Source organism: Carcharodon carcharias, chromosome 5 (assembly GCF_017639515.1).
Source record: "Carcharodon carcharias isolate sCarCar2 chromosome 5, sCarCar2.pri, whole genome shotgun sequence".
Classification (NCBI taxonomy): domain Eukaryota; kingdom Metazoa; phylum Chordata; class Chondrichthyes; order Lamniformes; family Lamnidae; genus Carcharodon; species Carcharodon carcharias.
In genome coordinates this window covers 5,219,629-5,247,416 of record NC_054471.1, presented here as the reverse complement: position 1 = coordinate 5,247,416, position 27,788 = coordinate 5,219,629, and the positions used below count along the sequence as shown (strand labels likewise).

Sequence of the window (27,788 nt, the reverse complement as noted above, 5' to 3'; positions counted from 1 at the left end):
TCACGACAACCCCACCCCCCTCCCCGGGTCACACAACCCCACCCCCCTCCCCGGGTCACCCAACCCCACCCCCTCCCCGGGTCACACAACCCACCCCCTCCCCGGGTCACACAACCCCACCCCCTCCCCGGGTCACACAACCCCACCCCCTCCCCGGGTCACCCAACCCCACCCCCTCCCCGGGTCACACAACCCCACCCCCCTCCCCATTCACACAACCCCACCCCCTCCCCGGGTCACACAACCCCACCCCCTCCCCGGGTCACACAACCCCACCCCCTCCCCGGGTCACCCAACCCCACCCCCTCCCCGGGTCACACAACCCCACCCCCCTCCCCGGGTCACACAACCCCACCCCCTCCCCGGGTCACACAACCCCACCCCCCTCCCCATTCACACAACCCCACCCCCTCCCCGGGTCACACAACCCCACCCCCTCCCCGGGTCACACAACCCCACCCCCTCCCCGGGTCACACAACCCCACCCCCTCCCCGGGTCACACAACCCCACCCCCTCCCCGTTCACACAACCCCACCCCCTCCCCGGGTCACACAACCCCACCCCCTCCCCGTGTCACACAACCCCACCCCCTCCCCGTGTCACACAACCCCACCCCCTCCCCGTTCACACAACCCCACCCCCTCCCCGTTCACACAACCCCACCCCCTCCCCGTGTCACACAACCCCACCCCCTCCCCGGGTCACACAACCCCACCCCCTCCCCGGGTCACACAACCCCACCCCCTCCCCATTCACACAACCCCACCCCCTCCCCGTTCACACAACCCCACCCCCTCCCCGGGTCACACAACCCCACCCCCTCCCCGGGTCACACAACCCCACCCCCTCCCCGGGTCACACAACCCCACCCCCTCCCCATTCACACAACCCCACCCCCTCCCCGGGTCACACAACCCCACCCCCTCCCCGGGTCACACAACCCCACCCCCTCCCCGGGTCACACAACCCCACCCCCTCCCCGGGTCACACAACCCCACCCCCTCCCCGGGTCACACAACCCCACCCCCTCCCCGTGTCACACAACCCCACCCCCTCCCCGTGTCACACAACCCCACCCCCTCCCCGGGTCACACAACCCCACCCCCTCCCCGTGTCACACAACCCCACCCCCTCCCCGGGTCACACAACCCCACCCCCTCCCCGGGTCACACAACCCCACCCCCTCCCCGGGTCACACAACCCCACCCCCTCCCCGTGTCACACAACCCCACCCCCTCCCCGGGTCACACAACCCCACCCCCTCCCCGGGTCACACAACCCCACCCCCTCCCCGGGTCACACAACCCCACCCCCTCCCCGGGTCACACAGCCCCACCCCCTCCCCGTGTCACACAACCCCACCCCCTCCCCGGGTCACACAACCCCACCCCCTCCCCATTCACACAACCCCACCCCCTCCCCGTTCACACAACCCCACCCCCTCCCCGGGTCACACAACCCCACCCCCTCCCCGGGTCACACAACCCCACCCCCTCCCCATTCACCCAACCCCACCCCCTCCCCGGGTCACACAACCCCACCCCCTCCCCGGGTCACACAACCCCACCCCCTCCCCATTCACACAACCCCACCCCCTCCCCGGGTCACACAACCCCACCCCCTCCCCGGGTCACACAACCCCACCCCCTCCCCGTGTCACACAACCCCACCCCCTCCCCGGGTCACACAACCCCACCCCCTCCCCGGGTCACACAACCCCACCCCCTCCCCGGGTCACACAACCCCACCCCCTCCCCGTTCACACAACCCCACCCCCTCCCCGGGTCACACAACCCCACCCCCTCCCCGGGTCACACAACCCCACCCCCTCCCCGGGTCACACAACCCCACCCCCTCCCCGGGTCACACAACCCCACCCCCTCCCTGTATTTCCCTCCTGCTGTCTCCCCATCTCATCCCTCCCCCACCTCCTCCCTATATCCTTCACCCGCTTCCTCCCCATATCCTTCACCCACCCTCACCCGTCATATAAATAAAGAAATTAATAGAAAGGGAGGAGGTTCTCAGTGGTCTGGCAGGCTTAAAAGTAGATAAATCTCCAGGCCCGGGTGAAATGTATCTCAGGCTGTTGAGTGAGGCAAGGGAGGGGATAGCAGGGGCGCTGGCAATAATTTTCAATACCTCTCTGGCCACAGGAGAGGTGCCAGAGGACTGGAGGACAGCCAATGTGAGACCGTTATTCAAGAAGGGAGGAGGAGATAAACCAGGGAACTACAGACCAGTCAGTCTAACCTCAGTGGTGGGGAAACTATTGGAAGCAATTCTGACTAACAGAATTAATCTACACTTGGAGAGGCAGGGATTAATCAAGGACAGTCAGCAGGGTTTTGTTAAGGGGAGGTCATGTTTGACCAGTTTGATTGAATTTTTCGAAGAGGTGACCAGGTGTGTAGATGAGGACAATGCATTTGACGTAGTCTACTTGGGCTTCAGCAAGGCTTTTGATAAGGCCCCACATGGGAGACTGATAACGAAGGTAAGAGCCCATGGGATCCAAGGCAATTTGACAAATTGGATCCAGAATTGGCTGAGTGGCAGGAAGCAGAGGGTGATGGTCGAGGGGTGTTTTTGTGACTGGATGTCTGTGTCCAGTGAGGTTCCACAGGGATCGGTGTTGGGTCTCTTGCTGTTTGTGGTATATATAAACAATTTAGGTTTGAATGTAGGAGGGTTGATCAGTAAGTTCGCGGTTGACATGAAAATTGGTGGGGTGGTAAATAGTGAGGAGGATAGCCTTAGATTACAGAACACTGATGGGCTGGTCAGATGGGCCACAGCTAGAGTATTGCATGTAGTTCTGGAATCCGCATTCTAGGAAGGATATGATCACACTAGAGAGAGTGCAGAGGAGATTTACCAAAATGTTGCCTGGGCTGGAGAGGTAGGTAGGTCAGGAGTTTCTCACGTGTCGGTGCAGACTGGATGGGCCGAAGAGCCTCTTCTGCACTGTGTGATCCTGTGAGGCTATCCTCCTCACTATTTACCACCCCACCAATTTTCATGTCAACCGCGAACTTGCTGATTAGTTATGAGGAGAGATTGGATAGACTGGGGTTATTTTCCCTGGAGCAGAGGAGATTGAGGGGGAACGTGATTGAGGTGTATAAAATTATGAGGGGCATAGGTCGGGTAGACAGAAAGGAACTTTTCCCCTTGGCGGAGGGATCAATAACCAGGGGGCACAGATTTAAGGTAAGAGGCAGGAGGTTTAGAGGGGATGTGAGGAAGAATTATTTCACCCAGAGGGTGGTGGGAATCTGGAACTCACTGCCTGAAAGGGTGGGAGAGGCAGAAACCCTCATAACATTTGGATGTGCACTTGCAATGCCATGGTATACAAGGCTAACGGCCTAGTGCTGGAAAATGGGATTGGAATAGTTAGGTACTTGTTTGACTGGCACAGATTCGATGGGCCAAAGGGCCTTTTTCTGAGCTGTAGACCTCTATGACTCTATGCCTCATCCACCTCCTCCCCACATCCTGCTCCCACCTCCTTCCCACATTCCTTACCCACTTCCTCTTCATATCCCCCACCCACCTACTCTCCATACCCCTCCCCCACCTCCTCCCCACATCCTGCTCCCACCTCCTTCCCACATTCCTTACCCACTTCCTCTTCATATCCCCCACCCACCTACTCTCCATACCCCTCCACCACCTCCTCCCCACATCCTGCTCCCACCTCCTTCCCACATTCCTTACCCACTTCCTCCTCATATCCCCCACCCACCTACTCTCCATACCCCTCCACCACCTCCTCCCCACATCCTGCTCCCACCTCCTTCCCACATTCCTTACCCACTTCCTCCTCATATCCCCCACCCACCTACTCTCCATACCCCTCCACCACCTCCTCCCCACATCCTGCTCCCACCTCCTTCCCACATTCCTTACCCACTTCCTCCTCATATCCGCCACCCACCTACTCTCCATACCCCTCCACCACCTCCTCCCCACATCCTGCTCCCACCTCCTTCCCACATTCCTTACCCACTTCCTCCTCATATCCGCCACCCACCTACTCTCCATACCCTTCCACCACCTCCTCCCCACATCCTGCTCCCACCTCCTTCCCACATTCCTTACCCACTTCCTCTTCATATCCCCCACCCACCTACTCTCCATACCCCTCCACCACCTCCTCCCCACATCCTGCTCCCACCTCCTTCCCACATTCCTTACCCACTTCCTCTTCATATCCCCCACCCACCTACTCTCCATACCCCTCCACCACCTCCTCCCCACATCCTGCTCCCACCTCCTTCCCACATTCCTTACCCACTTCCTCCTCATATCCCCCACCCACCTACTCTCCATACCCCTCCACCACCTCCTCCCCACATCCTGCTCCCACCTCCTTCCCACATTCCTTACCCACTTCCTCTTCATATCCCCCACCCACCTACTCTCCATACCCCTCCACCACCTCCTCCCCACATCCTGCTCCCACCTCCTTCCCACATTCCTTACCCACTTCCTCTTCATATCCCCCACCCACCTACTCTCCATACCCCTCCACCACCTCCTCCCCACATCCTGCTCCCACCTCCTTCCCACATTCCTTACCCACTTCCTCTTCATATCCCCCACCCACCTACTCTCCATACCCCTCCACCACCTCCTCCCCACATCCTGCTCCCACCTCCTTCCCACATTCCTTACCCACTTCCTCCTCATATCCCCCACCCACCAACTCTCCATACCCCTCCCCCACCTCCTCCCCACATCCTGCTCCCACCTCCTTCCCACATTCCTTACCCACTTCCTCCTCATATCCCCCACCCACCTACTCTCCATACCCCTCCACCACCTCCTCCCCACATCCTGCTCCCACCTCCTTCCCACATTCCTTACCCACTTCCTCTTCATATCCCCCACCCACATACTCTCCATACCCCTCCACCACCTCCTCCCCACATCCTGCTCCCACCTCCTTCCCACATTCCTTACCCACTTCCTCCTCATATCCCCCACCCACCTACTCTCCATACCCCTCCACCACCTCCTCCCCACATCCTGCTCCCACCTCCTTCCCACATTCCTTACCCACTTCCTCCTCATATCCCCCACCCACCTACTCTCCATACCCCTCCACCACCTCCTCCCCACATCCTGCTCCCACCTCCTTCCCATATTCCTTACCCACTTCCTCCTCATATCCCCCACCCACCTACTCTCCATACCCCTCCACCACCTCCTCCCCACATCCTGCTCCCACCTCCTTCCCACATTCCTTACCCACTTCCTCTTCATATCCCCCACCCACCTACTCTCCATACCCCTCCCCCACCTCCTCCCCACATCCTGCTCCCACCTCCTTCCCACATTCCTTACCCACTTCCTCTTCATATCCCCCACCCACCTACTCTCCATACCCCTCCCCCACCTCCTCCCCACATCCTGCTCCCACCTCCTTCCCACATTCCTTACCCACTTCCTCCTCATATCCCCCACCCACCTACTCTCCATACCCCTCCACCACCTCCTCCCCACATCCTGCTCCCACCTCCTTCCCACATTCCTTACCCACTTCCTCTTCATATCCCCCACCCACCTACTCTCCATACCCCTCCACCACCTCCTCCCCACATCCTGCTCCCACCTCCTTCCCACATTCCTTACCCACTTCCTCCTCATATCCCCCACCCACCTACTCTCCATACCCCTCCACCACCTCCTCCCCACATCCTGCTCCCACCTCCTTCCCACATTCCTTACCCACTTCCTCTTCATATCCCCCACCCACCTACTCTCCATACCCCTCCACCACCTCCTCCCCACATCCTGCTCCCACCTCCTTCCCACATTCCTTACCCACTTCCTCTTCATATCCCCCACCCACCTACTCTCCATACCCATCCACCACCTCCTCCCCACATCCTGCTCCCACCTCCTTCCCACATTCCTTACCCACTTCCTCCTCATATCCCCCACCCACCTACTCTCCATACCCCTCCACCACCTCCTCCCCACATCCTGCTCCCACCTCCTTCCCACATTCCTTACCCACTTCCTCCTCATATCCCCCACCCACATACTCTCCATACCCCTCCACCACCTCCTCCCCACATCCTGCTCCCACCTCCTTCCCACATTCCTTACCCACTTCCTCTTCATATCCCCCACCCACCTACTCTCCATACCCCTCCACCACCTCCTCCCCACATCCTGCTCCCACCTCCTTCCCACATTCCTTACCCACTTCCTCTTCATATCCCCCACCCACCTACTCTCCATACCCCTCCCCCACCTCCTCCCCACATCCTGCTCCCACCTCCTTCCCACATTCCTTACCCACTTCCTCCTCATATCCCCCACCCACCTACTCTCCATACCCCTCCACCACCTCCTCCCCACATCCTGCTCCCACCTCCTTCCCACATTCCTTACCCACTTCCTCCTCATATCCCCCACCCACCTACTCTCCATACCCCTCCACCACCTCCTCCCCACATCCTACTCCCACCTCCTTCCCACATTCCTTACCCACTTCCTCCTCATATCCCCCACCCACATACTCTCCATACCCCTCCACCACCTCCTCCCCACATCCTGCTCCCACCTCCTTCCCACATTCCTTACCCACTTCCTCTTCATATCCCCCACCCACCTACTCTCCATACCCCTCCACCACCTCCTCCCCACATCCTGCTCCCACCTCCTTCCCACATTCCTTACCCACTTCCTCTTCATATCCCCCACCCACCTACTCTCCATACCCCTCCACCACCTCCTCCCCACATCCTGCTCCCACCTCCTTCCCACATTCCTTACCCACTTCCTCCTCATATCCCCCACCCACCTACTCTCCATACCCCTCCACCACCTCCTCCCCACATCCTGCTCCCACCTCCTTCCCACATTCCTTACCCACTTCCTCCTCATATCCCCCACCCACCTACTCTCCATACCCCTCCACCACCTCCTCCCCACATCCTGCTCCCACCTCCTTCCCACATTCCTTACCCACTTCCTCCTCATATCCCCCACCCACCTACTCTCCATACCCCTCCACCACCTCCTCCCCACATCCTGCTCCCACCTCCTTCCCACATTCCTTACCCACTTCCTCTTCATATCCCCCACCCACCTACTCTCCATACCCCTCCACCACCTCCTCCCCACATCCTGCTCCCACCTCCTTCCCACATTCCTTACCCACTTCCTCCTCATATCCCCCACCCACCTACTCTCCATACCCCTCCCCCACCTCCTCCCCACATCCTGCTCCCACCTCCTTCCCACATTCCTTACCCACTTCCTCTTCATATCCCCCACCCACCTACTCTCCATACCCCTCCACCACCTCCTCCCCACATCCTGCTCCCACCTCCTTCCCACATTCCTTACCCACTTCCTCCTCATATCCCCCACCCACCTACTCTCCATACCCCTCCCCCACCTCCTCCATAAACTGCAAGAAGTGGGCCTCATGGGGGTCTCCAAACCTTAGCAGTAGGAGCATGCAAAGTCTAGCCGTACCCCTGAACCATGGAAGTTTAGAAAGGACGGTTTCTAGTCCTGGTTCTCCCATTGGTGCTTACAAGAATGGATATATTATTGAACCATCAATCCAGAGGCTGCCCATCCAAATTCCAGAAGGTAAGTTTCAGTGATTCATTAAAAAAAATCCATGGGGTGTGGGCATTGCTGACAATGCCAGCATTTATTGCCCATCTCCAGCTGCCCCTTCAGAAGATGGTGATAGACCTTCTTCTTGAACCACTGTGGTCCGTGAGGTGCAGATACTCCCACGGATAAAAACAAAAAAACTGCGGATGCTGGAAATCCAAAACAAAAACAGAATTACCTGGAAAAACTCAGCAGGTCTGGCAGCATCGGCGGAGAAGAAAAGAGTTGACGTTTCGAGTCCTCATGACCCTTCGACAGAACTGCAGTTCTGTCGAAGGGTCATGAGGACTCGAAACGTCAACTCTTTTCTTCTCCGCCGATGCTGCCAGACCTGCTGAGTTTTTCCAGGTAATTCTGTTTTTGTTTTGCAGATACTCCCACTGCTGTTCTGGGGGGGAGTTACAGGATTTTAATCCAGTGACAATGAAGGAATGGCAGTATCGTTTCAAGTTCAAGTTGTGTATGCCGGTGTTCCCATGCGCCTCTTGTGCTTACCCTTATAGGTGGTGAAGTGAGTGGATACGGAGTCCAGTGGTCACTTGTGGCCAGAGCTTCAGGGCCACATGAGGCTGCAGTTTGGAAGGCCTGCTTTTACAAGCTGTGCTCTTCCCATGTTGGCACTAGATGTCCCAGAATCATGGCAAGCCCTTCCCCTGCAATATGGAAGTCTCTGCAGCAGTGAGGACAGCACCCAGAGGTTAATCCTAATGTTTCCTTAGTTAGGGATGCCTCTTCTTGTCCTCACAGGAACTACTGAAATCATTCTTGTTATTCCCCCATTCAGTAAGTCAGAAAGTAAACAACTGCGACGACCCAGGAGTACTTCACTGAAAGATCGGCACAACTCAAGGACACAAGGTGACAGAGCCAGCAGTTTCGACAGCGAGTGCTTGCCAGACTCCAGATTCAATACTCAGGTTAATCAGAATGCCGGTTTTCTTTCCACTACGCAGTTTAGCTCCCATCTCATGAAGTCACTGCCTTGCTGGGGACAGTTAAACAGGCGGCTGCCAATCTCCAGTATCTTGTCCAAGAAGCTATTCTTAATGTCAGATCCCAGATAGCAGCACTGACCCTCCGACAGAGCAGCACTCCCTCAGTACTGACCCTCTGACAGTGCAGCGCTCCCTCAGTACTGACCCTCTGACAGTGCAGCGCTCCCTCAGTACTGACCCTCTGACAGTGCAGCACTCCCTCAGCACTGACCCTCTGACAGTACAGCACTCCCTCAGTACTGACCCTCCGACAGTGCAGCACTCCCTCAGTACTGACCCTCTGACAGTGCAGCACTCCCTTAGTACTGACCCTCTGACAGTGCAGCACTCCCTCAGTACTGACCCTCTGACAGTGCAGCACTCCCTCAGTACTGACCCTCTGACAGTGCAGCACTCCCTCAGTACTGTCCTTCTGACAGTGCAGCACTCCCTCAGTCCTGACCCTCTGACAGTGCGGCACTCCCTCAGTCCTGACCCTCTGACAGTGCAGCACTCCCTCAGTACTGACCCTCTGACAGTGCAGCTCTCCCTCAGTACTGACCCTCTGACAGTGCAGCACTCCCTCAGTACTGACCCTCCGACAGTGCAGCACTCCCTCAGTACTGACCCTCTGACAGTGCAGCACTCCCTCAGTCCTGACGCTCTGACAGTGCAGCACTCCCTCAGTCCTGACCCTCTGACAGTGCAGCACTCCCTCAGTACTGACCCTCTGACAGTGCAGCACTCCCTCAGTACTGTCCTTCTGACAGTGCAGCACTCCCTCAGTCCTGACCCTCTGACAGTGCAGCACTCCCTCAGTCCTGACCCTCTGACAGTGCAGCGCTCCCTCAGTACTGACCATCTGACAGTGCCGCACTCCCTCAGTACTGACCCTCTGATAGTGCAGCACTCCCTCAGTACTGACCCTCTGACAGTGCAGCACTCCCTCAGTACTGACCCTCTGACAGTGCAGCGCTCCCTCAGTACTGACCCTCTGACAGTGCAGCACTCCCTCAGTACTGACCCTCTGACAGTACAGCACTCCCTCAGTACTGACCCTCCGACAGTGCAGCACTCCCTCAGTACTGACCCTCTGACAGTGCAGCACTCCCTTATTACTGACCCTCTGACAGTGCAGCACTCCCTCAGTACTGACCCTCTGACAGTGCAGCACTCCCTCAGTACTGACCCTCTGACAGTGCAGCACTCCCTCAGTACTGTCCTTCTGACAGTGCAGCACTCCCTCAGTCCTGACCCTCTGACAGTGCAGCACTCCCTCAGTCCTGACCCTCTGACAGTGCAGCACTCCCTCAGTCCTGACCCTCTGACAGTGCAGCACTCCCTCAGTACTGACCCTCCGACAGTGCAGCACTCCCTCAGTACTGACCCTCTGACAGTGCAGCACACCCTCAGTACTGACCCTCTGACAGTGCCGCACTCCCTCAGTACTGACCCTCTGACAGTGCAGCACTCCCTCAGTACTGACCCTCTGACAGTGCAGCACTCCCTCAGTACTGACCCTCTGATAGTGCAGCACTCCCTCAGTACTGACCCTCTGACAGTGCAGCGCTCCTTCGATCCTGCACTGTAACTGTCAGCCTGGATTTTGTCCTCAAGCCTCTGAAGTGAAGCTTGAGACATTAAACTTGTGACTTGATGGCACGATTGCTTCCCACTGAGTCCTGGCTGGAACATCTGGGAACTTTGTTTAAGCAGTCTGAGATGTGACCTGACTGAAACATTGTTCGGTCTGTTCCCTTCACTGTGCTGAGTCCTGAGTGGACGGGCAGTGAGAATTACTAAGTAGCGCTCCCCATTTTTTAAAGGTCAGAAAATATTAAAGTAAATTAAGGTGAGATTAAGTAGATTTTTCATTCATTTTTTCAGATTTTTCATTCATTTTTTAAAATTTTAGTTGTGCACCAACTGTAGGAAATTGGAATATGGAATCCTTGCTGATACCTGGTTTAGGCTATAGTGTTGTTGTCTGACCTGGTCTGGTCAGTCATGGGTGATACAGGCCGGTTTCTCACACAAGGTCAGTGAGAAGAGGGCACTTGGTAATGAAATTGCTGAAACTGGAGAATGGTCTGCTCCGAAGGACAGGAACGGCCAATATCAGTCGGCCAAGTTTCCTGTTGAAACACCCATAGAGGACATGGAGAAAAATCCAGGGTGAAGATCACAAAGCCTATGCGCTTAATTCCCTGGGGCAACAAAGAAATTCTGATGTTTTTCCCCAAATAGTCACTCAGTGACTCCAATTTGGAAAGGGAGGACTCCAAACAAAGGGGCTTTAATGTCTTCCAAGTATCAGGGATTCGGTATCTCTCTATATCTGTAGCCAGTCACTGATATCAGGACCTACTACTTTGTTTGCTGCTTAGGTCCCTCGTAAGTCTGTTTATGACCAACTGAACCAGATCCTAATTTCAGACGACCAGCTGCCAGAGAGCATTATCCTGGTGAACACTACAGATTGGCAAGGACAGGTAAGGATAACAGTGGCAGAGAGATGATCTCTGCAAATGTCTCCATTGTAGAAAATGAGGGTACCACTCCCAGAATGGTGAAGGGACTGAAAGAGAGCTCGTTCAGAGAGAGAGAGAGAGAGGGTCCAGGGGACTGAGGGAGAGCTCGTTCAGAGAGAGAGAGGGTCCAGGGGACTGAGGGAGAGCTCGTTCAGAGAGAGAGAGAGAGTCCAGGGGACTGAGGGAGAGCTCGTTCAGAGAGAGAGAGAGAGTCCAGGGGACTGAGGGAGAGCTCGTTCAGAGAGAGAGAGAGTCCAGGGGACTGAGGGAGAGCTCGTTCAGAGAGAGAGAGAGTCCAGGGGACTGAGGGAGAGCTCGTTCAGAGAGAGAGAGAGTCCAGGGGACTGAGGGAGAGCTCGTTCAGAGAGAGAGAGTCCGGGGGACTGAGGGAGAGCTCATGCAGACAGAGAGAGTCCGGGGGACTGAGGGAGAGCTCATGCAGACAGAGAGAGTCCGGGGGACTGAGGGAGAGCTGGTTCAGACAGAGAGAAGCCAGGTGGACTGAGGATGACTTCGTTCAGAGAGAGAGGGTCCAATGGAACTGGGGAAAGCTTGTTTGAGAGAGAGAGAGCTCGTTCGCGAGAGAGGTCCTTCGAGAGAGTAAGAGAGAGAGCTCGTTCGAGAGAGAGAGCTCGTTCGAGAGAGAGAGCTCGTTCGAGAGAGAGAGCTCGTTCGAGAGAGAGAGCTCGTTCGAGAGAGAGAGCTCGTTCGAGAGAGAGCTCGTTCGAGAGAGAGAGCTTGTTCGAGAGAGAGAGAGCTCATTCGAGAGAGAGAGAGAGAGAGCTCGTTCAAGAGAGAGAGAGAGAGAGAGCTCGTTCGAGAGAGAGAGCTCGTTCGAGAGAGAGAGCTCGTTCGAGAGAGAGAGCTCGTTCGAGTGAGAGAGCTCGTTCGAGAGAGAGAGCTCGTTCGAGAGAGAGCTCGTTCGAGAGAGAGAACTTGTTCGAGCGAGAGAGAGCTCGTTCGAGAGAGAGAGAGAGCTCGTTCGAGAGAGAGAGAGAGCTCGTTCGAGAGAGAGAGCTCGTTCGAGAGAGAGAGCTCGTTCGAGAGAGAGAGCTCGTTCGAGAGAGAGAGCTCGTTCGAGAGAGAGAGCTCGTTCGAGAGAGAGAGCTCGTTCGAGAGAGAGAGCTCGTTCGAGAGAGAGAGCTCGTTCGAGAGAGAGAGCTCGTTCGAGAGAGAGAGCTCGTTCGAGAGAGAGCTCGTTTGAGAGAGAGAGAGCTCGTTCGAGAGAGAGAGAGAGAGCTCGTTCAAGAGAGAGAGCTCGTTCAAGAGAGAGAGCTCGTTTGAGAGAGAGAGAGAGCTCGTTCGAGAGAGAGAGAGAGGGAGAGAGCTCGTTCGAGAGAGAGAGAGCTCGTTCGAGAGAGAGAGAGCTCGTTCGAGAGAGAGAGCTCGTTCGAGAGAGAGAGCTCGTTCGAGAGAGAGAGCTCGTTCGAGAGAGAGAGAGCTCGTTCGAGAGAGAGAGAGCTCGTTCGAGAGAGAGAGAGAGCTCGTTCGAGAGAGAGAGAGAGCTCGTTCGAGAGAGAGAGAGAGCTCGTTCGAGAGAGAGAGAGAGCTCATTCGAGAGAGAGAGAGAGAGAGAGCTCGTTCGAGAGAGAGAGCTCGTTCGAGAGAGAGAGAGAGAGCTCGTTCGATAGAGAGAGATAGCTCGTTCGAGAGAGAGAGGGCTCGTTCCAGAGAGAGAGCTCGTTCCAGAGAGAGAGAGAGCTCGTTCCAGAGAGAGAGAGAGAGAGAGAGAGCTCGTTCGAGAGAGAGAGAGAGCTCGTTCGAGAGAGAGAGAGCTCGTTCGAGAGAGAGAGAGAGCTCGTTTGAGAGAGAGAGAGCTCGTTTGAGAGAGAGAGAGCTCGTTTGAGAGAGAGAGAGATAGAGAGCTCGTTCGAGAGAGAGAGAGCTCGTTCGAGAGAGAGAGAGCTCGTTCAAGAGAGAGAGAGAGAGCTCGTTTGAGAGAGAGAGAGTTCGAGAGAGAGAGCTCATTCGAGAGAGAGAGAGAGAGCTCGTTCGAGAGAGAGAGAGAGCTCGTTCGAGAGAGAGAGAGCTCGTTCGAGAGAGGGAGAGAGAGGGCTCCAAGAGAGAGAGAGAGGGCTCCTTCGAGAGAGAGAGAGAGAGAGTTCGAGAGAGAGAGAGAGCGAGAGCTCGTTCGAGAGAGAGAGCGAGAGCTCGTTCGAGAGAAAGAGAGAGAGCTCGTTCAAGAGAGAGAGAGCTCGTTTGAGAGAGAGAGATCGTTTGAGAGAGAGAGAGAGAGCTCGTTTGAGAGAGCTTGTTCGAGAGAGAGAGAGAGAGCTCGTTCGAGAGAGAGAGAGCTCATTCGAGAGAGAGAGAGAGCTCGTTCGAGAGAGAGAGAGAGCTCGTTCGAGAGAGAGAGAGAGAGAGCTCGTTCGAGAGAGAGAGAGAGAGCTCGTTCGAGAGAGAGAGCTCGTTCGAGAGAGAGAGAGAGAGAGGTCTTTCGAGAGAAAGAGAGAGGTCGTTTGAGAGAGAGAGAGAGCACATTTGAGAGAGTGCTCGTTCGAGAGCACTGAAGGTAAGCGTGCAGGTGCAGCAGGTGGAAAAGAAGGCAAATGGTATACAAAAACAAAAATAGCTGGAAAAACTCAGCAGGTCTGACAGCATCTGTGGAAAGGAAGACAGAGTTAACATTTCGAGTTGTATGGCTCAGAACTAAAGAGGAATACGAAATGTGAAATATAAGCTGTTTAAGGGGTTTGGGACATGTGGAGCTGGATAGAGGGCCAGTAACACTTGGAGGCAAGGGAGAGATTGCCAAAGATGTCATAGACAAAAGGACAAAGGGGTGTTGATGGTGGTGATATTGGCTAAAGGATGTGCTAATGGTGACATTAAGGGTAGAAAGCAGGACGAGCAAGGTACAGATAGCCCTAGTGGGGGTGGGGTGGGGGGAAGGGATCGAAATAGGCTAAAAGGTAGAGATAAAACAATGGATGGAAATACATTTTAAAAATAACAATAGAAATAGGTGGGAATAGAAAAATATATATGTATAAAAAACTATATAATAATTAGAAAAAAGGGGTTCAAAAAGAGGGTGGGGATGGAGGAGAGAGTTCATGATCTAAAACTGTTGAACTCAATATTCAGTCCGGAAGGCTGTAAAGTGCCTAGTCGGCAGATGAGGTGCTGGTCCTCCAGTTTGCGTTGAGCTTCACTGGAACAATGCAGCAGGCCAAGGACTGACATGTGGGCAAGAGAGCAGGGTGGAGTGTTGAAATGGCAAGCAACAGGGAGGTTTGGGTAATGCTTGCGGACAGACCGAAGGTGTTCCACAAAGCGGTCACCCAGTCTGCGTTTGGTCTCTCCAATGTAGAGGAGACCACATTGGGAGCAACGAATGCAGTAGACTAAGTTGAGGGAAGTGCAAGTGAAATGCTGCTTCACTTGAAAGGAGCGTTTGGGCCCTTGGACGGTGAGGAGGGGGGAAGTAAAGGGCAGGTGTTACACCTTCTGTGGTTGCATGGGAAGGTGCCGTGGGAGGGGGTTGAGGACTAGGGGGTGATGGAGGAGTGGACCAGGGTGTCCCGGAGGGAACGATCCCTGTGGAATGCCGCTGGGGGGTGAAGGGAAGATGTGTTTGGTGGTGGCATCATGCTGGAGTTGGTGGAAATGGCGGAGGATGATCCTTTGAATGCGGAGGCTGGTGGGGTGATAAGTGAGGACAAGGGGGACCCTATCATGTTTCTGGGAGGGAGGAGAAGGCATGAGGGCGGATGCGCGGGAGATGGGCCGGACACAGTTGAGGGCCCTGTCAACGACCGTGGGTGGAAAACCTCGGTTAAGGAAGAAGGAGGACATGTCAGAAGAATTGTTTTGGAAAGTGGCATCATCGGAACAGATGTGACGGAGGCGAAGGAACTGAGAGAATGGGATGGAGTCCTTACAGGAAGCGGGGTGTGAGGAGCTGTAGTCGAGGTAGCTGTGGGAGTCGGTAGGCTTGTAATGAATATTGATGGACAGTCTATCACCAGAAATTGAGACAGAGAGGTCAGGGAAGGGAAGGGAAGTGTCAGAGATGGACCATGTGAAAATGATAGAGGGGTGGAGATTGGAAACAAAGTTAATAAATTTTTCCAGGTCCAGATGAGAGCATGAAGCAGCACCGAAGTAATCATCGATGTACCGGAGAGAGAGTTGTGGAAGGGGGCCGGAGTAGGACTGGAACAAGGAATGTTCCACATACCCCATAAAGAGACAGGCATAGCTGGGGCCCATGCGGGTACCCATAGCCACACCTTTTATTTGGAGGAAGTGAGAGGAGTTAAAGGAGAAATTGTTCAGTGTGAGAACAAGTTCAGCCAGACGGAGGAGAGTAGTGCTGGATGGGGATTGTTCAGGCCTCTGTTTGAGGAAGAAGCTAAGGGCCCTCAGACCATCCTGGTGGGGGATGGAGGTGTAGAGGGATTGGACGTCCATGGTGAAGAGGAAGTGGTTGGGGCCAGGGAACTGGAAATTGTTGATATGATGTAGGGCATCAGAGGAATTGTGGATGTAGGCAGGAAGAGACTGGACAAGGGGAGAGAGAATGGAATCAAGATAACGAGAAATGAGTTCCATGGGGCAGGAGCAGGCTGAGACGATCGGTCTGCCGGGACAGTTCTGTTTGTGGATTTTGGGGAGGAGGTAGAAGCGGGCCGTCCGAGGTTGGGCAACTATCAGGTTGGAAGCTGTGGGAGGAAGATCTCCAGAGGAGATGAGGTCAGTGACAGTCCTGGAAACAATAGCTTGATGTTCAGTGTTGGGGTCATGGTCCAGGGAGAGGTAGGAGGAAGTGTCTGCGAGTTGACGCTCAGCCTCCGCGAGGTAGAGGTCAGTGCGCCAGACAACAGCACCACCCTTGTCAGCGGGTTTGATGACAATGTCAGGGTTCGACCTGAGAGAACAGAGTGCAGCAAGTTCAGAAAGAGACAGGTTAGAGTGGGTAAGAGGAGCAGAGAAAGTGAGACGACTGATGTCACACCAACCTCAATAAAAAGATCAAAGGCAGGTAAGAATCCAGAGGGAGGGGTTCAGGTGGAGGGAGAATATTGGAGGTGGGTGAAAGGATCCGTTGAACGGGGAGAGGACTCCTGCCCAAAGAAGTGAGCCCGGAGACGAAGACGGCGGAAGAAGAGTTCAGCATCGTGCCAAGCCCGAAATTCATTGAGATGAGGGTGTAAGGTAGAAACTGAGTCCTTTGCTGAGCACTGAACGTTCAGAGAGGGGAAGGTCAGGGGGTATAGTGAATACACAGCTGGGGCTGGGATTGGAAGACAGGATGGGGTCAGAGGGACATGCAGGGGTGGAGGGTCCTGGGTGGGTGTTGGTGTCGATGAGTTGTTGGAGCTTTTGTTCCTTTGCACCTGAAAGAAAGAGACAAAGTTTCTTGTTGAGGCGTCGGATGAGACGAAGAATAAAATGAAACTGGGGGCAAGGACAGCTCAGAGACAGGGTGAGTTGGTGCTGCTGGAGGGAGAGGTCGAGTGTGTTCACATGGCGGTGCATGGCACTGAGTGTGGGTCTCAGGATGCGAAGAGAACAGCAGTCTAAGGAGTGTTGTATGTCCCGGAGATACCTGTAATCCTGGGTGGGTTCGAAACATGAGGGATAGAACTTCAGTTGGAATCCACGTGGGGTAAGTCGGAGACGAAGACAGTCACTGAGGAAGGAGATATGGCTGTGAAAACAAGTTTTAGTAAACCCCTTGTCAAACACCAGGAGAGGAATAGAAAGCGGTGAAGGTGAACAGGGCAAAAGAGACAAGTGGAAATCCTGTCAGAGAGAAGAGCAGTACTTCTTCAAGGTAGGCATTCCTGGAAGAGAAGTGGCAGTCAATCAAACACTAAGATAAAAGCAAAACACTGCGGATGCTGGAAATCTGAAACAAAAACAAAAATAGCTGGAAAAACTCAGCGGCTCTGACAGCATCTGTGGAAAGGAAGACTGAGTTAACATTTCGAGTCCGTATGACTCTTCATCAGAACTAAAGAGGAATAAGAAAGTGGTGAAATATAAGCTGTTTAAGGGCAATGGTATGCTGGCCTTCACAGCGAGAGGATTCGAGTACAGGAGCAGGGATGTCTTGCTGCAATTATACAGGGCCTTGGTGAGATCACACCTGGAATATTGTGTGCAGTTTTGGTTTCCTTATCTAAGGAAGGATGTTCTTGCTATAGAGGGAGTGCAGCGAGGGTTTCCCAGACTGATTCCTGGGATGGCGGGACTGACATATGAGGAGAGATTGAGTCGATTAGGATTATATTCGCTGGAGTTCAGAAGAATGAAGGAGGATCTCATAGAAACCTATAAAATTCTAACAGGACTAGACAGGGTAGATGCAGGAAGGATGTTCCCGATGGTGGGGGAGTCCAGAACCAGGGGTCACAGACTGAGGATACGGGGTAGACCATTTAGGACTGAGATGAGGAGAAATGTCTTCACCCAGAGAGTGGTGAGGCTGTGGAATTCATTACCACAGAAAGTAGTTGAGGCCAAAACATTGTATGTTTTCAAGAAGGAGTTAGATATAGCTCTTGGAGCAAAAGGGATCAAAGTATATGGAGAGAAAGCGGGTGCAGGTTATTGAGTTGGATGATCAGCCATGATCGTAATGAATGGGAGAGCAGGCTCGTAGGGCTGAATGGCCTACTCCTGCTCCTAGTTTCTATGTTTCTATGTTCAGAGAGAGAGGGTCCTGGGGACTGAGGGAGAGCTCGTTCAAGAGACAGCGGGTCCAGTGGAATGGGACTGGGGGAGAGCTTATTCAGAGGGAGAGGGATCACGGGGGACTGAGGGAGAGCTCGTTCAGAGAGAAAGTGTCCAGGGGAATGGAACTGAGGGAGAGCGCGTTCAGAGAGAGAGAGAGAGGGTCCAGGGGAATGGGACTGAGGGAGAGCTCATTCAGAGAGAGAGAAGGTCCAGGGGAATGGGACTGAGGGAGAGCTCGTTCAGAGGGAGAGAAAGAGGGTCCAGCAGAATGGGACTGAGGGAGAGCTCGTTCAGAGAGATAGAGAGAGAGAGGGTCCAGGGGAATGGGACTGAGGGAGAGCTCGTTCAGAGAGAGAGAGCATCCAGAGGAATGGGACTGAGGGAGAGGTCGTTCAGAGAGAGAGCGTCTAGCGGAATGGGACTGAGGGAGAGCTCATTCAGAGAGAGAGAGAGAGAGGGCCCAGGGGAATGGGACTGAGGGAGAGCTCGTTCAGAGAGAGAGAGAGAGAGAGAGAGAGAGTCCAGGGGAATGGGACTGAGGGAGAGCTCGTTCAGAGAGAGAGAGAGAGAGGGTCCAGGGGAATGGGACTGAGGGAGAGCTCGTTCAGAGAGAGAGAGAGAAAGAGAGTCCAGGGGAATGGGACTGAGGGAGAGCTCATTCAGAGAGAGAGAGAGAGAGAGAGGGTCCAGGGGAATGGGACTGAGGGAGAGCTCATTCAGAGAGAGAGAGAGAGAGAGGGTCCAGGGGAATGGGACTGAGGGAGAGCTCGTTCAGAGAGAGGGTCCAGCGGAATGGGACTGAGGGAGAGCTCGTTCAGAGAGAGAGAGAGAGAGAGAGGGTCCAGGGGAATGGGACTGAGGGAGAGCTCGTTCAGAGAGAGAGAGAGAGGGTCCAGGGGAATGGGACTGAGGGAGAGCTCGTTCAGAGAGAGAGAGAGAGGGTCCAGGGGAATGGGACTGAGGGAGAGCTCGTTCAGAGAGAGAGAAGGTCCAGGGGAATGGGACTGAGGGAGAGCTCGTTCAGAGAGAGAGAGAGAGGGTCCATGGGAATGGGACTGAGGGAGAGCTCATTCAGAGAGAGAGAAGGTCCAGGGGAATAGGACTGAGGGAGAGCTCGTTCAGAGAGAGAGAGAGAGAGCGGGTCCAGGGGAATGGGACTGAGGGAGAGCTCGTTCAGAGAGAGAGAGAGGGTCCAGGGGAATGGGACTGAGGGAGAGCTCGTTCAGAGAGAGAGAAGGTCCAGGGGAATGGGACTGAGGGAGAGCTCGTTCAGAGAGAGAGAGAGAGGGTCCATGGGAATGGGACTGAGGGAGAGCTCATTCAGAGAGAGAGAAGGTCCAGGGGAATAGGACTGAGGGAGAGCTCGTTCAGAGAGAGAGAGAGAGAGCGGGTCCAGGGGAATGGGACTGAGGGAGAGCTCGTTCAGAGAGAGAGAGGGTCCAGGGGAATGGGACTGAGGGAGAGCTCGTTCAGAGAGAGAGAGGGTCCAGGGGAATGGGACTGAGGGAGAGCTCGTTCAGAGAGAGAGAAGGTCCAGCGGAATGGGACTGAGGGAGAGCTCGTTCAGAGAGAGAGCTCGTTCGAGAGAGAGAACTTGTTCGAGCGAGAGAGAGCTCGTTCGAGAGAGAGAGAGAGCTCGTTCGAGAGAGAGAGAGAGCTCGTTCGAGAGAGAGAGCTCGTTCGAGAGAGAGAGCTCGTTCGAGAGAGAGAGCTCGTTCGAGAGAGAGAGCTCGTTCGAGAGAGAGAGCTCGTTCGAGAGAGAGAGCTCGTTCGAGAGAGAGAGCTCATTCGAGAGAGAGAGCTCGTTCGAGAGAGAGAGCTCGTTCGAGAGAGAGAGCTCGTTCGAGAGAGAGCTCGTTTGAGAGAGAGAGAGCTCGTTCGAGAGAGAGAGAGAGAGCTCGTTCAAGAGAGAGAGCTCGTTCAAGAGAGAGAGCTCGTTTGAGAGAGAGAGAGAGCTCGTTCGAGAGAGAGAGAGAGGGAGAGAGCTCGTTCGAGAGAGAGAGAGCTCGTTCGAGAGAGAGAGAGCTCGTTCGAGAGAGAGAGCTCGTTCGAGAGAGAGAGCTCGTTCGAGAGAGAGAGCTCGTTCGAGAGAGAGAGAGCTCGTTCGAGAGAGAGAGAGCTCGTTCGAGAGAGAGAGAGAGCTCGTTCGAGAGAGAGAGAGAGCTCGTTCGAGAGAGAGAGAGAGCTCGTTCGAGAGAGAGAGAGAGCTCATTCGAGAGAGAGAGAGAGAGAGAGCTCGTTCGAGAGAGAGAGCTCGTTCGAGAGAGAGAGAGAGAGCTCGTTCGATAGAGAGAGATAGCTCGTTCGAGAGAGAGAGGGCTCGTTCCAGAGAGAGAGCTCGTTCCAGAGAGAGAGAGAGCTCGTTCCAGAGAGAGAGAGAGAGAGAGAGAGCTCGTTCGAGAGAGAGAGAGAGCTCGTTCGAGAGAGAGAGAGCTCGTTCGAGAGAGAGAGAGAGCTCGTTTGAGAGAGAGAGAGCTCGTTTGAGAGAGAGAGAGCTCGTTTGAGAGAGAGAGAGATAGAGAGCTCGTTCGAGAGAGAGAGAGCTCGTTCGAGAGAGAGAGAGCTCGTTCAAGAGAGAGAGAGAGAGCTCGTTTGAGAGAGAGAGAGTTCGAGAGAGAGAGCTCATTCGAGAGAGAGAGAGAGAGCTCGTTCGAGAGAGAGAGAGAGCTCGTTCGAGAGAGAGAGAGCTCGTTCGAGAGAGGGAGAGAGAGGGCTCCAAGAGAGAGAGAGAGGGCTCCTTCGAGAGAGAGAGAGAGAGAGTTCGAGAGAGAGAGAGAGCGAGAGCTCGTTCGAGAGAGAGAGCGAGAGCTCGTTCGAGAGAAAGAGAGAGAGCTCGTTCAAGAGAGAGAGAGCTCGTTTGAGAGAGAGAGATCGTTTGAGAGAGAGAGAGAGAGCTCGTTTGAGAGAGCTTGTTCGAGAGAGAGAGAGAGAGCTCGTTCGAGAGAGAGAGAGCTCATTCGAGAGAGAGAGAGAGCTCGTTCGAGAGAGAGAGAGAGCTCGTTCGAGAGAGAGAGAGAGAGAGCTCGTTCGAGAGAGAGAGAGAGAGCTCGTTCGAGAGAGAGAGCTCGTTCGAGAGAGAGAGAGAGAGAGGTCTTTCGAGAGAAAGAGAGAGGTCGTTTGAGAGAGAGAGAGAGCACATTTGAGAGAGTGCTCGTTCGAGAGCACTGAAGGTAAGCGTGCAGGTGCAGCAGGTGGAAAAGAAGGCAAATGGTATACAAAAACAAAAATAGCTGGAAAAACTCAGCAGGTCTGACAGCATCTGTGGAAAGGAAGACAGAGTTAACATTTCGAGTTGTATGGCTCAGAACTAAAGAGGAATACGAAATGTGAAATATAAGCTGTTTAAGGGGTTTGGGACATGTGGAGCTGGATAGAGGGCCAGTAACACTTGGAGGCAAGGGAGAGATTGCCAAAGATGTCATAGACAAAAGGACAAAGGGGTGTTGATGGTGGTGATATTGGCTAAAGGATGTGCTAATGGTGACATTAAGGGTAGAAAGCAGGACGAGCAAGGTACAGATAGCCCTAGTGGGGGTGGGGTGGGGGGAAGGGATCGAAATAGGCTAAAAGGTAGAGATAAAACAATGGATGGAAATACATTTTAAAAATAACAATAGAAATAGGTGGGAATAGAAAAATATATATGTATAAAAAACTATATAATAATTAGAAAAAAGGGGTTCAAAAAGAGGGTGGGGATGGAGGAGAGAGTTCATGATCTAAAACTGTTGAACTCAATATTCAGTCCGGAAGGCTGTAAAGTGCCTAGTCGGCAGATGAGGTGCTGGTCCTCCAGTTTGCGTTGAGCTTCACTGGAACAATGCAGCAGGCCAAGGACTGACATGTGGGCAAGAGAGCAGGGTGGAGTGTTGAAATGGCAAGCAACAGGGAGGTTTGGGTAATGCTTGCGGACAGACCGAAGGTGTTCCACAAAGCGGTCACCCAGTCTGCGTTTGGTCTCTCCAATGTAGAGGAGACCACATTGGGAGCAACGAATGCAGTAGACTAAGTTGAGGGAAGTGCAAGTGAAATGCTGCTTCACTTGAAAGGAGCGTTTGGGCCCTTGGACGGTGAGGAGGGGGGAAGTAAAGGGCAGGTGTTACACCTTCTGTGGTTGCATGGGAAGGTGCCGTGGGAGGGGGTTGAGGACTAGGGGGTGATGGAGGAGTGGACCAGGGTGTCCCGGAGGGAACGATCCCTGTGGAATGCCGCTGGGGGGTGAAGGGAAGATGTGTTTGGTGGTGGCATCATGCTGGAGTTGGTGGAAATGGCGGAGGATGATCCTTTGAATGCGGAGGCTGGTGGGGTGATAAGTGAGGACAAGGGGGACCCTATCATGTTTCTGGGAGGGAGGAGAAGGCATGAGGGCGGATGCGCGGGAGATGGGCCGGACACAGTTGAGGGCCCTGTCAACGACCGTGGGTGGAAAACCTCGGTTAAGGAAGAAGGAGGACATGTCAGAAGAATTGTTTTGGAAAGTGGCATCATCGGAACAGATGTGACGGAGGCGAAGGAACTGAGAGAATGGGATGGAGTCCTTACAGGAAGCGGGGTGTGAGGAGCTGTAGTCGAGGTAGCTGTGGGAGTCGGTAGGCTTGTAATGAATATTGATGGACAGTCTATCACCAGAAATTGAGACAGAGAGGTCAGGGAAGGGAAGGGAAGTGTCAGAGATGGACCATGTGAAAATGATAGAGGGGTGGAGATTGGAAACAAAGTTAATAAATTTTTCCAGGTCCAGATGAGAGCATGAAGCAGCACCGAAGTAATCATCGATGTACCGGAGAGAGAGTTGTGGAAGGGGGCCGGAGTAGGACTGGAACAAGGAATGTTCCACATACCCCATAAAGAGACAGGCATAGCTGGGGCCCATGCGGGTACCCATAGCCACACCTTTTATTTGGAGGAAGTGAGAGGAGTTAAAGGAGAAATTGTTCAGTGTGAGAACAAGTTCAGCCAGACGGAGGAGAGTAGTGCTGGATGGGGATTGTTCAGGCCTCTGTTTGAGGAAGAAGCTAAGGGCCCTCAGACCATCCTGGTGGGGGATGGAGGTGTAGAGGGATTGGACGTCCATGGTGAAGAGGAAGTGGTTGGGGCCAGGGAACTGGAAATTGTTGATATGATGTAGGGCATCAGAGGAATTGTGGATGTAGGCAGGAAGAGACTGGACAAGGGGAGAGAGAATGGAATCAAGATAACGAGAAATGAGTTCCATGGGGCAGGAGCAGGCTGAGACGATCGGTCTGCCGGGACAGTTCTGTTTGTGGATTTTGGGGAGGAGGTAGAAGCGGGCCGTCCGAGGTTGGGCAACTATCAGGTTGGAAGCTGTGGGAGGAAGATCTCCAGAGGAGATGAGGTCAGTGACAGTCCTGGAAACAATAGCTTGATGTTCAGTGTTGGGGTCATGGTCCAGGGAGAGGTAGGAGGAAGTGTCTGCGAGTTGACGCTCAGCCTCCGCGAGGTAGAGGTCAGTGCGCCAGACAACAGCACCACCCTTGTCAGCGGGTTTGATGACAATGTCAGGGTTCGACCTGAGAGAACAGAGTGCAGCAAGTTCAGAAAGAGACAGGTTAGAGTGGGTAAGAGGAGCAGAGAAAGTGAGACGACTGATGTCACACCAACCTCAATAAAAAGATCAAAGGCAGGTAAGAATCCAGAGGGAGGGGTTCAGGTGGAGGGAGAATATTGGAGGTGGGTGAAAGGATCCGTTGAACGGGGAGAGGACTCCTGCCCAAAGAAGTGAGCCCGGAGACGAAGACGGCGGAAGAAGAGTTCAGCATCGTGCCAAGCCCGAAATTCATTGAGATGAGGGTGTAAGGTAGAAACTGAGTCCTTTGCTGAGCACTGAACGTTCAGAGAGGGGAAGGTCAGGGGGTATAGTGAATACACAGCTGGGGCTGGGATTGGAAGACAGGATGGGGTCAGAGGGACATGCAGGGGTGGAGGGTCCTGGATGGGTGTTGGTGTCGATGAGTTGTTGGAGCTTTTGTTCCTTTGCACCTGAAAGAAAGAGACAAAGTTTCTTGTTGAGGCGTCGGATGAGACGAAGAATAAAATGAAACTGGGGGCAAGGACAGCTCAGAGACAGGGTGAGTTGGTGCTGCTGGAGGGAGAGGTCGAGTGTGTTCACATGGCGGTGCATGGCACTGAGTGTGGGTCTCAGGATGCGAAGAGAACAGCAGTCTAAGGAGTGTTGTATGTCCCGGAGATACCTGTAATCCTGGGTGGGTTCGAAACATGAGGGATAGAACTTCAGTTGGAATCCACGTGGGGTAAGTCGGAGACGAAGACAGTCACTGAGGAAGGAGATATGGCTGTGAAAACAAGTTTTAGTAAACCCCTTGTCAAACACCAGGAGAGGAATAGAAAGCGGTGAAGGTGAACAGGGCAAAAGAGACAAGTGGAAATCCTGTCAGAGAGAAGAGCAGTACTTCTTCAAGGTAGGCATTCCTGGAAGAGAAGTGGCAGTCAATCAAACACTAAGATAAAAGCAAAACACTGCGGATGCTGGAAATCTGAAACAAAAACAAAAATAGCTGGAAAAACTCAGCGGCTCTGACAGCATCTGTGGAAAGGAAGACTGAGTTAACATTTCGAGTCCGTATGACTCTTCATCAGAACTAAAGAGGAATAAGAAAGTGGTGAAATATAAGCTGTTTAAGGGCAATGGTATGCTGGCCTTCACAGCGAGAGGATTCGAGTACAGGAGCAGGGATGTCTTGCTGCAATTATACAGGGCCTTGGTGAGATCACACCTGGAATATTGTGTGCAGTTTTGGTTTCCTTATCTAAGGAAGGATGTTCTTGCTATAGAGGGAGTGCAGCGAGGGTTTCCCAGACTGATTCCTGGGATGGCGGGACTGACATATGAGGAGAGATTGAGTCGATTAGGATTATATTCGCTGGAGTTCAGAAGAATGAAGGAGGATCTCATAGAAACCTATAAAATTCTAACAGGACTAGACAGGGTAGATGCAGGAAGGATGTTCCCGATGGTGGGGGAGTCCAGAACCAGGGGTCACAGACTGAGGATACGGGGTAGACCATTTAGGACTGAGATGAGGAGAAATGTCTTCACCCAGAGAGTGGTGAGGCTGTGGAATTCATTACCACAGAAAGTAGTTGAGGCCAAAACATTGTATGTTTTCAAGAAGGAGTTAGATATAGCTCTTGGAGCAAAAGGGATCAAAGTATATGGAGAGAAAGCGGGTGCAGGTTATTGAGTTGGATGATCAGCCATGATCGTAATGAATGGGAGAGCAGGCTCGTAGGGCTGAATGGCCTACTCCTGCTCCTAGTTTCTATGTTTCTATGTTCAGAGAGAGAGGGTCCTGGGGACTGAGGGAGAGCTCGTTCAAGAGACAGCGGGTCCAGTGGAATGGGACTGGGGGAGAGCTTATTCAGAGGGAGAGGGATCACGGGGGACTGAGGGAGAGCTCGTTCAGAGAGAAAGTGTCCAGGGGAATGGAACTGAGGGAGAGCGCGTTCAGAGAGAGAGAGAGAGGGTCCAGGGGAATGGGACTGAGGGAGAGCTCATTCAGAGAGAGAGAAGGTCCAGGGGAATGGGACTGAGGGAGAGCTCGTTCAGAGGGAGAGAAAGAGGGTCCAGCAGAATGGGACTGAGGGAGAGCTCGTTCAGAGAGATAGAGAGAGAGAGGGTCCAGGGGAATGGGACTGAGGGAGAGCTCGTTCAGAGAGAGAGAGCATCCAGAGGAATGGGACTGAGGGAGAGGTCGTTCAGAGAGAGAGCGTCTAGCGGAATGGGACTGAGGGAGAGCTCATTCAGAGAGAGAGAGAGAGAGGGCCCAGGGGAATGGGACTGAGGGAGAGCTCGTTCAGAGAGAGAGAGAGAGAGAGAGAGAGTCCAGGGGAATGGGACTGAGGGAGAGCTCGTTCAGAGAGAGAGAGAGAGAGGGTCCAGGGGAATGGGACTGAGGGAGAGCTCGTTCAGAGAGAGAGAGAGAAAGAGAGTCCAGGGGAATGGGACTGAGGGAGAGCTCATTCAGAGAGAGAGAGAGAGAGAGAGGGTCCAGGGGAATGGGACTGAGGGAGAGCTCATTCAGAGAGAGAGAGAGAGAGAGGGTCCAGGGGAATGGGACTGAGGGAGAGCTCGTTCAGAGAGAGGGTCCAGCGGAATGGGACTGAGGGAGAGCTCGTTCAGAGAGAGAGAGAGAGAGAGAGGGTCCAGGGGAATGGGACTGAGGGAGAGCTCGTTCAGAGAGAGAGAGAGAGGGTCCAGGGGAATGGGACTGAGGGAGAGCTCGTTCAGAGAGAGAGAGAGAGGGTCCAGGGGAATGGGACTGAGGGAGAGCTCGTTCAGAGAGAGAGAAGGTCCAGGGGAATGGGACTGAGGGAGAGCTCGTTCAGAGAGAGAGAGAGAGGGTCCATGGGAATGGGACTGAGGGAGAGCTCATTCAGAGAGAGAGAAGGTCCAGGGGAATAGGACTGAGGGAGAGCTCGTTCAGAGAGAGAGAGAGAGAGCGGGTCCAGGGGAATGGGACTGAGGGAGAGCTCGTTCAGAGAGAGAGAGAGGGTCCAGGGGAATGGGACTGAGGGAGAGCTCGTTCAGAGAGAGAGAAGGTCCAGGGGAATGGGACTGAGGGAGAGCTCGTTCAGAGAGAGAGAGAGAGGGTCCATGGGAATGGGACTGAGGGAGAGCTCATTCAGAGAGAGAGAAGGTCCAGGGGAATAGGACTGAGGGAGAGCTCGTTCAGAGAGAGAGAGAGAGAGCGGGTCCAGGGGAATGGGACTGAGGGAGAGCTCGTTCAGAGAGAGAGAGGGTCCAGGGGAATGGGACTGAGGGAGAGCTCGTTCAGAGAGAGAGAGGGTCCAGGGGAATGGGACTGAGGGAGAGCTCGTTCAGAGAGAGAGAAGGTCCAGCGGAATGGGACTGAGGGAGAGCTCGTTCAGAGAGAGAGAGAGAGAGGATCCAGTGGAATGGGACTGAGGGAGAGCTCGTTCAGAGAGAGAGAGAGAGAGAGGGTCCAGGGGAATGGGACTGAGGGAGAGCTCGTTCAGAGAGAAAGTGTCCAGGGGAATGGAACTGAGGGAGAGCTCGTTCAGAGGGAGAGATAGAGGGTCCAGCGGAATGGGACTGAGGGAGAGCTCATTCAGAGAGAGAGAGCATCCAGTGGAATGAGACTGAGGGAGAGCTCGTAGAGAGGGAGAAAGAGAGAGGGTCAGGGGAATGGGACTGAGGGAGAGCTCATTCAGAGAGAGAGAGCATCCAGCGGAATGGGACTGAGGGAGAGCTCATTCAGAGAGAGAGAGAGAGCATCCAGCGGAATGGGACTGAGGGAGAGCTCATTGAGAGAGAGAGAGAGCGAGAGAGGGTCCAGGGGAATGGGACTGAGGGAGAGCTCGTTCAGAGAGAAAGAGCATCCAGCGTAATGGGACTGAGGGAGAGCTCGTTCAGAGAGAGAGCATCTAGCAGAATGGGACTGAGGGAGAGCTCGTTCAGAGAGAGAGAGAGAGAGAGAGGGTCTAGGGGAATGGGACTGAGGGAGAGCTCGTTCAGAGAGAGAGAAAGTCCAGGGGAATGGGACTGAGGGAGAGCTCGTTCAGAGAGAGAGAGAGAGAGAGAGGGTCCAGGGGAATGGGACTGAGGGAGAGCTCGTTCAGAGAGAGAGAGAGAGGGTCCAGGGGAATGGGACTGAGGGAGAGCTCGTTCAGAGAGAGAGAGAGAGAGAGAGGGTCCACGGGAATGGGACTGAGGGAGAGCTCGTTCAGAGAGAGAGAAGGTCCAGGGGAATGGGACTGAGGGAGAGCTCGTTCAGAGAGAGAGAGAGAGAGAGGGTCCAGGGGAATGGGACTGAGGGAGAGCTCGTTCAGAGAGAGAGAGGGTCCAGGGGAATGGGACTGAGGGAGAGCTCGTTCAGAGAGAGAGAGGGTCCAGGGGAATGGGACTGAGGGAGAGCTCGTTCAGAGAGAAAGAGCATCCAG

General features: G+C 54.2%; 1 protein-coding gene across 1 annotated transcript in view; it reads left to right on the top strand.

Moving 5' to 3' along the window:
• The window catches only part of LOC121278340 (phosphofurin acidic cluster sorting protein 1-like), a 765,476-nt gene that overhangs the window by 536,144 nt on the left and 201,544 nt on the right, over positions 1-27,788 (top strand). Inside the window, 2 exon segments of the mRNA XM_041188648.1 lie at positions 8,439-8,571; positions 11,016-11,120. Coding sequence (XP_041044582.1) covers positions 8,439-8,571; positions 11,016-11,120 — 238 coding nt within the window.